At 41.9% G+C, this 13,563-nt stretch overlaps 1 protein-coding gene across 2 annotated transcripts in view; it reads right to left on the reverse strand.

Annotated features, from left to right (window-relative positions):
• The window catches only part of CLMP (CXADR like cell adhesion molecule), a 123,757-nt gene extending 116,012 nt beyond the window's left edge, over positions 1–7,745 (reverse strand). The window contains exons 1-2 of one of the 2 annotated variants that reach the window (XM_020984886.2): positions 7,548–7,745; positions 7,343–7,445 (exon numbers count right to left, since the gene is read on the reverse strand). In XM_020984886.2, coding sequence (XP_020840545.1) covers positions 7,343–7,370 — 28 coding nt within the window. In that variant the 5' untranslated portion in view covers positions 7,371–7,445; positions 7,548–7,745. The other variant, XM_020984885.2, reaches the window with a different exon arrangement.
• Between the last annotated feature and the right edge of the window lie 5,818 nt (positions 7,746–13,563).

Consider the following 13,563-nt stretch of genomic DNA (forward strand, 5'->3'; position numbering starts at 1 on the left):
GAAAACCCCAAATGGGGTCAAAAGAGTCAGACACGACTGAAATGACTGAACAACAACAACAATGTGTACTAAGCTACCTCAGCACGATGAGCAAATGAAGGCTTTCAGTGCTTTATATAAACTATTCATAGAGCTCTCTGTGGGTACAAAGAGCCCTCTGCACTAGAACCCTAACAGAGTGCCCTGTGTACCCAGGCCATAGCACGGACTGCCTTTAACCTTGCCTCTAGGCAAAATCAACCTTATAATAATGTTCTTTTGGTACTTGAGGGTAACTGAGTTTCCTGAACTGTTGGTTGGTGATGAGGCTGGGTATCCACGACACAGCAGCCACTTACGGGACTGAATTCTGCTGGACAGTGAACACAGTGATAGGAACATCCCAGAGTATTTATGGCAGCCACATTGTCCAAATCAACAATAGGAGCATCATTCTGACACAGGCTACTCCTTTCATGAAGCCTTATTAAAAGTTTATTTTCTTGCTCAGAGATCTCACTGCTAGGCATATATCTCAAGGAGGTCAATGGAAGGAAGAAAGGTCTATTATATACCAAAATATTTACAGCAGCACTTTTTGTGGTAGCAAAAAACTGCAGGCAAAATAGATGCCCATTGACTGGAGAATAACTAAACAGATTGAGGTACGTGCCCAGATGGAATATTATTAATATGTCCTAAGAAATATTAAATGTAAAGTAATCAGAGAAACATGGAAGCACCTATTTCTACATAACCTTTTTAATTTAATGTGAAATTATCCATTTTACATCCAACTTTACTTTCTAATTCTTGTTTATTCATAAATTGTTCACCTCTCTATAAGTCTGATAAATAATATGTTCCATAATTCTCTTGTAAAATCTCTCTTTTTATCTAGGTCATGTATCCATTTTGACCTTATCTTGGTAAATGGTGTGAGATATTGGTCCACACCCAGTTTCCGCCATACTGCTTTCCAGTTTTTCTAACAATTTTTACCAAAAAATGAATTCTTGTCCCCAAATTTTAAGTCTTTGCACTTGTCAAATAAAAGGTTATTATGTTTATTGGCTGCTGTAACTTGTATATCTGCCCTGTTCCACTGATCTAAATTTCTATTTCTTAGCCAATACCAGATAGTTTTGATTAACTATAGGAGCACCTATAAACAGATGCAGAGTAAAGAAAGTAAAGCCAGGAAAACAATATACTGATGTAAATAGAAAAAAACAACAGCCCCCTCCCCCAACCACCCACAAAAATTTAATTATAATGATCAAACATCCTGAAGAAAAGATGAAAAAATACACCTCCTTCCTTGGAGAAATGGAGAACTATGGATATAAAACATTGCCTGTGCTGTCACACTTGGTTGATGTGTTAGTTTTGCCAAACTTATTTCTTTTTTTTATGTTTCTTTTTTGTTATTATTTTTATGTTATGAAAGATGCCTCATGGGTAGGGGAGAAGAAGAGGAATTATCGTACATTCACAAAAGTGTTATAAAAATAAAAGATAACAACAAACTATTTTAAAAATATTTTTATCTTGAAATTGGCACTGCCCTGGAAAATAAATGATGGGACTCAATCTATTACACATCACTTCAAAACAGAGGAACTTACAGCTGCACATTTTTCTCACTTGTTCTTAACCATCCTCACAATCTTGAACAGCCTTGCCAAGCACGAGCAAGCCCGTATGAACCAAATCACATATGCCCTGTTCACACACATACATGTCTTCAGGCTTGATTACTCAGTTCCTTTCTTCAACAACCCCACCTTCCACACCTCACTTACTGTTAGAAACTCATGAGTTTCCAGGTACAACAGCTACTTTGAAAGTTACAACATCCATGCTGAAAAGTCAACCTTGTTTTTTTTAAAACAGCCAAGAATCAAACTGGTGCCCAGTTTTTAGAGTGCTTTATTTTACAGAATTGAGTGATCAGAGAAACAACTGATCTTGCAGAACAAAATCACTTAAAGAGAAAGACAAGAGTGACTTCTCTATGGTAAGAGTCTGCTGTGCCAGGCAGGATTGGAAAAAGAGTTGGGTCTGGGAGTCAGGCGAGTCCTAGTCTTTGTTCTGCTACTAGCTGGCCCTGTGACTTTGGGCAGGTAACTTCATCTTTCTGTGTCTCAGTTTCCTTATCTGTAAAACGAAGGGGTTGGACTGGATGGAGCTCTAACAATGCTATAAGCATATTGTTCCTAGAGGTTCATTTCATCATTATCAAGTAGTATTTTTGAATTTCAGTCACATGAATAACCCTGTTCAGAGTACAGTACAAATAATAGTGATACTATTATTATTAATGATAATTTCCACTTATATAGTACTTTAGGTTTTCAGAAGTGGTATTAAAGATACCAATCAAGAAGGGTATGATTAGAAAATGAAGCACAGCCAAACATGCAGTAGAAATGAGTGATAACTGATGGACAGCCTGAGTACTAAGCTGGCGCCTATGGAATGAGGACCCAGACCAGCTTGTGGGTTGGACCCTCCATAGAGGGCTCATGGGAGGGAGGGGATAAGACTCACACAGGATGAGAAGGGGGTGAAGGGATCACAGATCTAGAACTAGAAGGACCCTTAGAGGTCACTTAATTAAGTGATTTGTTCTCAATATCATTCAGGTTAAGTGTCAGAGCTGGGACTTGAATTCAATTCTTCTGAAAGCCTTAGAGACAATGTAAAAACAGCTCTCAGTTTCTGAAGCATCTTCTGAGTTACAAATCATATTCCTTAGATCAGGAGCTTGTGGCCTTTTTGGTGTGGATAGACCCCTTTGGCAGTCTAATGAGACCCATGAACTCCTCAGGATAATGGTTTTAAATGCATAAAATAAAATACACCAGATGGCAGAGAAAGTCAATTATATTGAAATACAGTTCTACCTCTGTGTCTCTGTCTCTCTGCCTGTCTCTGTCTCATTGTATCTCATCTCATCTCATCTCATCTCATCTCATCTCATCTCATCTCATCTCATCTATCTCATCTCATCTCATCTCATCTCATCTCATCATCTCTCTCTCTCTCTCTCTCTCTCTCTCTCTCTCTCTCTCTCTCTCTCTCTCTCTCTCTCTCTCTCTCTCTCCCCTTCCCCCCTCCCCCATGGCCCCAGGTTAAGAACCTGGACTTAGAGTGAAAACCATTTCAAAGAAGGGCTCTATGTGACAAAGCTTCTTCTCTACTCTGGCAAATACACCTTGGGTTGATTTGTTCACAAGAAATTCTTTACAACAAATAATTTTTTATAACAAATGTGCTCTCTGGTCTTAGTACAATAATTTCCACTATAGCTGTGGTCCAGAGGAAAGTAAATACTGGACCTCAATTGAATCAAGTTAAGTTAATGAATATTAATTAAGACATCGTGCTAAGTGCTGGAGATGAGATTTGGGTTCAAGTGTTAACTATAATGTTTCCTAGTTCTGTGACTCTGGGGACAATCACTGAGTTTCAATTTCCTCATCTATAAAATGTGAATATAACTGTTTTTACTACCAATCATACAGGGAGACTATGAGACCACACTGAGTAAAACTAAAGGTGCTATAGAAATGTGCTATTTTTATTATGTAATTTCATTTATCCTGTGTGCATTATAGTGGAGGATAACCCAGATGAATCTGAATTCTTCACAGTTTGTTGTTGTTGTTGTTCCTTTGCCTGAGGCTCACTGTGGCATGGCAGATCCTTTTCTCTGTAAAAGTGTCAAGTACAGCAATAGATTAAGCTGCTATCATCTGTGGACCATCCTAGCCAAGAGTGGAGGGTTCTGTTCCAGAAGGCTGGCCACCAGGTAATGAATTTTTTAGCCACAGTAACTCATGGAATGTGGACATGTTTCAGTCTGCTATTGTGGGAGAAATATTTACATTGTTGAAGGCATAGTTCTTTGAAAATATCAGAGAGTCACCCTACCCACCTCAAATATCCCAGCTATCCTCACTGAAAAAAAAAAGCTACCTTAACTCTGTAAGGGAAGACAAGAGAGCATACAGGTCTCCTATTGAGCTGTAGGGACAGGTAGTGGCACAGTGGATAGAGCACTGGGCTTGGAATCAGGAAGACTCATGTTTGGGATTTCAAATCTAGTCTCAGACACTAGCTGTGTGAACCTGGACAAGTCACTTAACCCTATTTGCCTGAGTTTCCTCATCTCTAAAATGAGCTGGAGAAGGAAATGGCAAACCACTCCAGTGTCTTTGCCAAGAAAACCCCAAATGAGGTCACGAAGAGTTGGACAGGACTGAAAAATGACTGCGTATCAACAGCTGCACATCACAGGTTCTCAATAAATATTTGTTGAATGAATGAATGAATCCGTGGGATGTTTTGCCTGGAATGTTCAGTCCATTCAGAGGGTCATGGAATTTAGAACTTGAAAGGACTTTAGAGGAATCCTAGAAGGCAACTAGGTGGCATTAGAGCGCTGGTTCTGGAGTTGGGAAGAACTGAGTTCAGATCTGGCCTCAGATACTTACTAAGTCTGTGTGAACCTGTTTAAGTCAGTTAACATTAGTTACCTCAGCTGTAAAAAGAAGATAACAGTACCTACCTCCCAGTGTTGTTGTGAGGGTCAAATGAGATAATGTTTATAAAGTACTTAGCACAATACCTGGAACCACATAAGAGGTGCTGTTTAAATCTTAATCCCTTCCCCCTTATAGACCTAGAGCTGGAAGGAAAGACCATTGACTTTAATCTCATTTTACAAATGAGGAAACTTAGGCCCACCGAAGATGTGACTTGCTCAAGGTCACAAAGTCATCTATGTGTATCAGGTTCTTTGACTCCAGAGCCAGTGCTATTTTCATTGCATCTTGTCCAATTCCATTTTGTTATAAATAAAGTGGTGTCTACAGAGTGAAATGACTTGTCCAAGGTTGGAATTTGAACCCAGGTCATGAATCATGGGTATCATAGTTTTAGAATTAGAAGGGACCATGGGGGTCACCTAATTCAACCTCCTCAATGTACAGATTAGGAAACTGAAGCCACAGAGGTTAGGTGACTCCAAGTCCTCTGTCTCCAAATCCAGAACTCTTTCCAATGCACCATACTGCCTTATCAAGAGCAGTCATTCATGCTCATGAACTCAGATGTTGCATGTACCTTTAAATGCACAGAGTTTAGAATATTCTAGCTGATTTTCATAAATACTAGCAGGATTTAAAATCTTTCCATTCTCATCTTGTATGACTTTCCTCCATGCAATCGATGTTTTAGTACAACTCGTCTTCTCACTATTCTCAGTACATGCCTCCCACTTTCCCATTTCTATACCTTTGCTCATGCTCATTTATGTGTCTAGAATATCCTTTTCCTAGCTCTGCCTCCCTTCCCCCATTGAATACCTACTTATCCTTTAGTTCACTTCAAATGTCACCTATTCCATGAAGCTTTCTCTAATTCTGCCTATTAGTAATGATGCTCTCATATCTCATCTAGCACTTTACTCACACCTCTTATTCCGTTAGTAGTATTTTGTGTTCTGCTCATTTGGGTACATGTCATACCCTTCTAGTAGGCTATGGACTCTACAAGGGTAGGGACTAGCTCTTATCAAAATTTTCTGTCAACCCCACATGTACAGGTTTCAGAGAATTAGCCATAGGGAATCTCTTGGATAACATAACTTTGGAGTTGAAATATTTTAAATACCTTCGGGTTTAAAGGGTAGCCAAGATGGTGTGTACATGATGAAAGGAGCACCCAGATGTACTAAATAGCTTACCATAGCAAAACCTAGCCTCTCTCCCTCACAGGCGTAGGACATCAGATCTAAAATCCTTTAGTTATTATCCTAGGTAAGCAGCAATGTTACCTGAGAGGATGATAAAAAAAAATTGTCATTTTAATTTGGCATCTTTTGATTATGCATTTGTGTGTGCATGTGTGTGTGCCTGTGTCTATACATGCATGGTGGGGAGGGCTTAATTTCAAGTTCACTTTGACATATGACAGAAACTTCTACCCCTCTGTCTTAGAGAATTGCCCTTTTCACTTCATCCTTGAACCCTTTTGACCTCTAGCACTATAGTCCTGGATCTTCGATTTTCTCAACTTAGTCCCCTGGAGGATTAGCCTTCCAGGTTCCCTCTGACCTCCCTGAACCTGTAGCAGTGGTGGCCAGGACCCCTTCCTCATGTGTGGGGTCTGTCAATCAGTTCTCCTGGGACACTGAGCTCCCACCCTGCCTCTCTGGCTGCCTCCCCAGGCAATTTCAGCCTCATCCTGCCTCTTCTTGCCCACACACATCCCTGACTGGCATTCTTTCACAAACCTGTCTGTTGTCAGCTCAATCTGGGGAGTGGAATGGAGGGAGAGATCTGACTGAGGCTTATGGGCTCACAAATTCCGTATGACCAAAGTTAGTTACACCCAAAACGATGACCAGAAGAGCTTTTGCCTTCCTCTCTGGAGTCTTTCCTTCATTTACACACACACACACACACACCACACACACACACACACACACACTCCTCAAAACAAAAGAAAAAAGCAAAAACACACACACACAAAAAACAGAACAAAACACCAACCCCCCCAACATTACTTGGTTCATCTTCCTTTGTCCTTGTTCCCCCTTTACCCTAACCTTTTCTCAGTTGCCTATCTGTAGATTCTTCCTGGCTGTTCTCCTCTTTCTCCCTTTCTTGCTACCCATCTTTTCTTATTTCTCTCCACTCTTTCTCAGCTTTCCCTCTCTTCTTTTCCACTCCTTTTGGTCACATTTCAGGATCTCTACCTTCTTGACTCTCTGTTTCATGGCCCATTTTTATTCTTCCTTTATCTTTTCAGTCTCTTCACTACACCCTCTCTTTCTCGCTTACACTTTAACACATCTGTTTCTAATCCGAGTTGTTTGAGACGCCTGTTGGAAACAAAAAAAAAAGCCCCTTCCCCCACCTTAGGGACCTGGAATGAACATTCCTAGATCAAAGCCAAAGCTCATTTCCCTAGCTTTCCTCCCCAAACATTCCCCAAAACAAATGCCACCACAAAGGGGGTCCCAACTTTCAGATGGTTTATGGCCGAGAGGCCAACATTGCACCTTTTTCAATGCTGCCACCAAGAACTAAAAAATGCTTTTATGTGACTCCCTTCAAAAGAACAGATGTTTTCAACACTACAATACAGAATTTACAATCCTCTCCTGCCCAGATGTGCTGCCCATTTGCCCCGAGGCAGAAAGAGATGGCCCTTCTTCAGCTAAGGGGTTGAGGGGAAATGGTTTAATTAGCAAGTTAGTCTCCCTTCCTTCAGCTGCTGCTGCTGTTCCTGACAATACATCTCTTTGGAGACATCAAAACTACCAATGTACCGTCCCCGAAACACTCACCGAGGAAGAGAATGGACAGGAAAGACATTCCGTTTCCAGGACTGGACACTTTTCCCCTCTGTTGCTCCCCTAGCTCCAGGCACGTCAGACAGACAGAGAAGACCTGCATGGAATGGAAAGCAACGTCTCTGGCATGCGCTCCGTATAATTGCATCCATGTGCCAGCAAAGAAACCCAACTTCCCTCCCTCTTCCCCCTCGCCTACTTCTCTTCTGCCTTTGCCTCCTCTGACTCCGCAGCCCCCGGGGAGGGGCCTGGAGCGCACCCTTCTCCTTTCGGGCAGGAGTGGGAGGAGAGAGATCAGGGATTATACTCTTCCCCAGAGGAGAAATTGTGACAGAGAAGCTCTCTTCGCATGGAAACACTTTTCCCTGTTTGGAAAGAAAAAGGAATGAAGAAGGAGGAAAAAAAATCATTCTGAGCAGTAACCACATGGCTGCCTCCTCCTGCCAGCCCCTCCCCACCATCATCTGGGATTAGCAAAGAACACCAATCGGTGGCCTGGCTGTGGAGCTGGCAGCCAGGAAGGGGCTTTTCTTTCTGAGGAGAAATGCATGGGGGTTTTCAGGGCAAAACGGGGAAATCTAGCTGCAACTTAGTATACATGGGAGATTTGGAGGAGGGGAGCACTTTGTCTCTCTTCATTGCAGAGCCAGGGCTGGAGAAGAGCTCAGAGGAATGCTCTAGACCTCTTTTACAGATGTGGAAACTGAGGCTTATTGTGGTGAAGAGGAGTAGCCAAGGTCATTCAAAACGGTATAAGAAGCCAGATGACCCTTGTCTAGCCTTCCCAAGTCACGCAGCCACAAGGTGGGCTCAGCACAAAATATTTTCTCCTTTCTCATTTTCTCTAGTTTAGTCTACGTTAGAGCTGGTAGCTGGACCATTTGGAGTGACAGACTGAATGGAGTAGCGGATAGAATCTTAGGCTTAGAGTCAGGAAGATGTGCTCTCAAATTATCCCTCAGATATTGGCTGTTTGGCCCAAGTCATTTAGCATTTCTGTGACTTAGTTTCCTCATCTGTAAGAAAGGAGATGGATGCGGTTAGATTTGTTTCCCTGGCATTGCATTGATGGTCAATTCTCATATCCTACAGACACAAGCTCAGACTCTTTTCTTTTGGCCTCTGCTTCTCTTTCATTTCCTGTCTCCCTCTTTTTGTCAAAGTATGCGGCAAAGTGTATTGAGTGAAGAACAAAAGGAAAAAAAAGGAAATTATGTTGAATTGTCTTGCTAGTGAGTGGTATGGACTTCCAGAATCCAGATTATGTAGGGCTAAGGAGTATTTTAGCTAAAAGCAGAAACAAGCAAATGAAAAAACAAAACTTGCTACTTTGCTCAGAACAGAAGGCTAACCCTTTGCAGAAAGGAGAAAAAACAGATAAAACTCTCTCCTTGCAATGGAGGGCCCCAAATGGACTGCAGGACCCCAGCCAAAGGAGGCCAGAAGAAGGATGAAGGGAGGGCCAGAGAGACCAGCATGACGGGAGAGCTGAGATCAGCCCTGCTGGCATTTATCTACTCTCTCCAGGCTAGGGAAGTAGAAGCCTGTCATTCGGGGGACTATAGCATGGAGGCAGCTGGAGGAGGCTGGACCTGCAGCTCTGGGAACAGAGCAAGAGAAATCTGCCTGAATCAGGCTCTAGGCAGGGGGGGTGCTAAGCGAGCCTGCTCATTCTACCCTCTGCCAATTTCTGGCACATGCATCCAGTGACTCTGCTGGAACTCTGGACCTGCACTGTCCTCCACTCTCCAACTCTGAGGGTGTCTCTGAAATAGGGGCAGCCCACTGAGGCACCCCGTGCTGTGATTATATGAAGCTGACAAAAAGGCAAGGGAGTGAAAATGCCCCTACTCAGTCTCTTTGCTGACCTACATTGGCAGTGGGGTGGCCTGGTCCCCTGACCCATATAAATACAAAATCCTCTTTTCAGAGCCCTTCAGAAGATAGCCAAGCTATCTCCCATCCATCTACCTTTCCGGTTTTCTTACTCTTTGCACCACTCCCACCCTCCCACATACTCTTGGATCCATTGACACTGGCCTCCTTTGATGTTCCTCAAACAAGCCACTCCATGTCTGTCCCCAGTGCCTGAAATCCTCTCTTTTCTCATCTCCACCTCCCGACTTCCTTGGCCTTTCCCAATCCCCCTTACTTCTAGTGGCTTCCCTCTGCCCATTATTTCCTCCTTATCCTGTATATAGCTTGTTTGCGTGTTGTCTCCCCCATTATATCGTGAGCTACTCAAGGGCAGGGACAGTCTTTTGCCTTTCTTTGTATCTTCAGTGCTTAGCATAGTGGCTGACATATAGTGAGTCCTTAATAAATGTTTATTGACTGACTGACTGAGGAGTGGAGCTTCTGCTGAGGGAGTCAGGACAGAAGACCTGAGGTGGACCATCCCACTGCCATTCATACATCCTATCATTTGTTCAGAGTATCTCAGATTAAGAGCTGGTGGGGACCTTATGTACTATCTAGTCCAGAGCTCTCATATTATAGTTAAGGTCCACAGAAGTCAAATCACTTCTCCCCCCTTACAAAGCATGTAATTTGAACCCAGATTCTCTGACTTCAGTTACTTCACACTTTCACCTGTACCATGTTGCATCTAATTATCTCTGCTTGAATCATCTCTCCATTAGTCTTAGTACCCAGTGGTTTTAGACTCATTTATCAGTTGTCCTTCATAGTTGTAAAATGGAGCAGCCCCATTGTACTGAGGCGGTTAGGTGGTACAGTGGATACAGAGTGTCACGCTTGGAGTCAGGAAGACTCATCTTCCTGAGTTCAAATCTGGCCTTAGATACTTACTAGCGGTGTAACCCTGGGCAAGTCACTTAACCCTGTTTACCTCAGTTTCTTCATCTGTAAAATGAGATAGAGAAGGAAATGGCAAACTACTCTAGTATGTTTGTCAAGAAAACCCCAGATGGGGTCATAAAGAGTCAGACATGACTGAAAAAATGACTGAACAATAAAAATGGTACAGAGGAGGAAAACAGAAGCCCAGGGAGGGAACAGGCTTCTGGACCACATAGAAAGTTTCTGGCAGAGGCAGGAGTTGTACTCAGATCACCCTGTGCAGATCATAAAAACCTGCAATTTGGAATTGTAAGCCACTTCGGAGATTATTTAGGCCACCTCCATTTTATAGAAGACCGTAAGGCTCAGAGAAGTGATTTGCCCAAGATCCCACAGATAGCAAATATCAGAGGTAGAATTTGAATTCAGTTTTTTTGGTTCCAAATACAGTTCTGTTGCCTAAATTACAATTAAGACTTTCTGTCTAAATTGGAAAGGATCCTGAAAGTCAGGCTAAGAGCTTTCCTTTCCTTGTACCCACCTAATATAGAGATATTTTTCAGGCCAGTGGCTCTGGAGCTGCAGAGTAAACAGCACTTAATCTTCCTAAAACATCTCAAAGCCTCCTCCTCCACTGCCTCACTGCTGGTGGCCTTTCTCCCAGATCTGCCAATGACAACGCTGTTAACTCATGGGGAAGGCCTGTGTGTTGCTACAGACAGATGTGGGTAGGTGTGTAGGCAGATGGATGTTTATAGCCGCATTTCTCAAGAGGAAAGGGAACAAAATGCCTTCAGCTCCAAGTCACCAGTCAGAAGTACAGGTGAATGTGATGGGGGGGGCGGGGCGGAGAAGGACATGACAGTGGACCACTACATTTCATCCAACAGGGTTCTGCTCTGTAGTTAGTAGCCACTACTCAAGAAGAGCTGGGCCGATTAGGGGTACAGTGGAAGGACCCGCAATCTGGGCAGTACCCCTAATTGTTCAAAGCTTTGCTTCAGCTTTGGATGCTATCATCTGCCAGCAGCTAAAGCAGAGAGTGAGTGGGGCAGTCTACAGAAGGAGGCTGTGCCAGGATAAAGTTCTCTCTCTAAGTAGTCCGTGATCAGAAAGAAACATTCTGCCTGATAGAAAAGATAAGCACAATGGACAGCAAACTGAGCCAGAGGTATAACTAGGACAGGGCAACTGGGGCTTTTCTCCAGGGCACTGAAATCTAGAGAGTGGGTTTTCTTCCCATGGTGGGCCTCCAAACCACTGTTGCTTTGGCTTGCTGCCTCTGATCCTTTCCTTGGCCTTGGGCTACTGTGTCTGGGTTCCTGTTATTTTAGTGCCTTTCTCCCAAAGTCCTCTTTTTTGGTGCAGTTGATGCCCTCCCACACACACCTGCTGCTTCCCCATCACTGCTTTCTCTGTCCCCCTAACCTTGGCCATCTCCTTTGGAAGTAAGGAATCATGGGGCCACCAGCCATGCCATAGGAGCAACTCTGGGACAGGAATGCTCCCTTTCTTTCTCAGCACTCTTTGAACCACAGTTATTTCCCAATATAACTTCCATATACGCTGAACTCTCTGTTGTAACAAATGAAAACAGTTAAGCAAACTGACCAATGTAGTGATATAATCATTGTGTTTTATGGAGTACTTGGTATTGTATGCCCATTGTCTCTCACCTCTCAAATGAGAGGAAGGAGGTGGGGTTCTATCATTTGTTCTCTGGAACTGAGACTGGTAATTCTTAGCAAAATTTACCTTAGCTTTTTAAAAAATAATTAATTTATTTTTTAGTTTTCAACATTCACTTTTATAAGATTTTGAGTTCTAAAATTTTCCCCCTCCCCCCCAAGATGGAATGCAATCTGATATAGGCTATACATGTACAATCATATTACCACATATTTCTACATTAGTTATGTTATAAAGAAGAATCAGAACCATGGGAAAAATCATGAGAAAGAAAAAAACAAACAAAAAGAGAAAATAGTTTTTTTTTTAAACTACTACACAAGAAAGAAAATTTCTCAAGTCATATTTGAGTTTAATCTAGGACTGTATCATCTCAATTATCTCTATATTTCTCCAGGTCTCTGTACCTCTGTGGATAGTCTGTGTGTTGGGGAAGATAAACGTGGGTATGTGTGTAGACAAGATGTATGTTTGTAGCTATGTGTGCACTTAGTCATTCAGCTCAAATTTGACAGGTAGAGCACTGGGAGAGATGCATTCTCTGCTCTCATGTAGCTCTGTGTGTGTGTGTGTGTGTATGTGTGTGTGTGTATTATATATACATATATATATACATATACATATGTATATATGTATGTAGTAGAGGAATAAGACACAAACACAAAACTATAATACAAATTTTGTTGCTGTTATTCAGTTGTTTCATTCATGTCTGACTCTTTGTGACCCCATTTGGGATTTTCTTGGTGAAGATACTAGAGTGGTTGCCATTTCCTTCTCCAATAATACAAAATATTACATGACTAAAAGTACTTTAGAGAGATACTCTGTGAAGCCTAATCTCTTCAAAACCACCTTTTTTTTCCCCTAAGAAAAGGCCTATCTTAGGATTTACACTTTGTGAAGTCAGATCTGACACATGGAAGAGAATGAGAATGGACTCCTAGGGCTATTGGTGCTGAGGTCTGATTGGACTTCATAATGGATCCAGGAGGAATATAGATTGCTTACCCCGCAGGGCTCAGAATCATCACAAATTAAACTCTGGGGTCCTGGATGGGGTCAGGGTAAGAGTTGGATGATTGATAATAGTTGTCATTTACAGAGGGATGGTCACACCATAGCTCTCACCATTATTTATAAGTATTATACTTTCTTTAAAAAACAAAACAAAAAACCTCTGAAATTCCTGTTGGCTGCTTAGAAGGTCCTATTGGACCTAGAATAGCTATTAATTTGTATTGCACTTCTATCCTCCCATAGGAATCTATGTATGTCTTACATATTTAGGGCTATTGTTAATTATATTCACAAATTGTAAAACTCATTTTGATGGGTTTACATGTTCATTATTGAACCAGAAATCTCCTTGATAGTCTTTGTGTTCAATCCTCTCAAGTTAAAGATAAAATAATAATATCTGCCATATTTTTTGCGTGTTTTATTTTGCAACATGGCTGACATGGAAACATTTTTACATGACTTCACATGGATAATCAATATCATATTGCTTGCCTTCTCAAGGAGTGGGGAAGGGGTGGGAGAGAGGAAGAGAATTTGGAATTCAAAAATTTTTTGTTTAATAATATTTTATTTTGTACCCAATTACATGTAAAGACAATTTTTAACTCTCATTTAAAAATTTTTTGAGTCCCAGATTCTATCCTTCTTTCTTCTCCCCTCCAAGTCTCTGAGATGGTAAGCAGTTTAATATAGATTAATAC

Source organism: Phascolarctos cinereus, unplaced genomic scaffold, assembly GCF_003287225.1.
Source record: "Phascolarctos cinereus isolate Bilbo 61053 unplaced genomic scaffold, phaCin_HiC Scaffold_726;HRSCAF=1367, whole genome shotgun sequence".
Classification (NCBI taxonomy): domain Eukaryota; kingdom Metazoa; phylum Chordata; class Mammalia; order Diprotodontia; family Phascolarctidae; genus Phascolarctos; species Phascolarctos cinereus.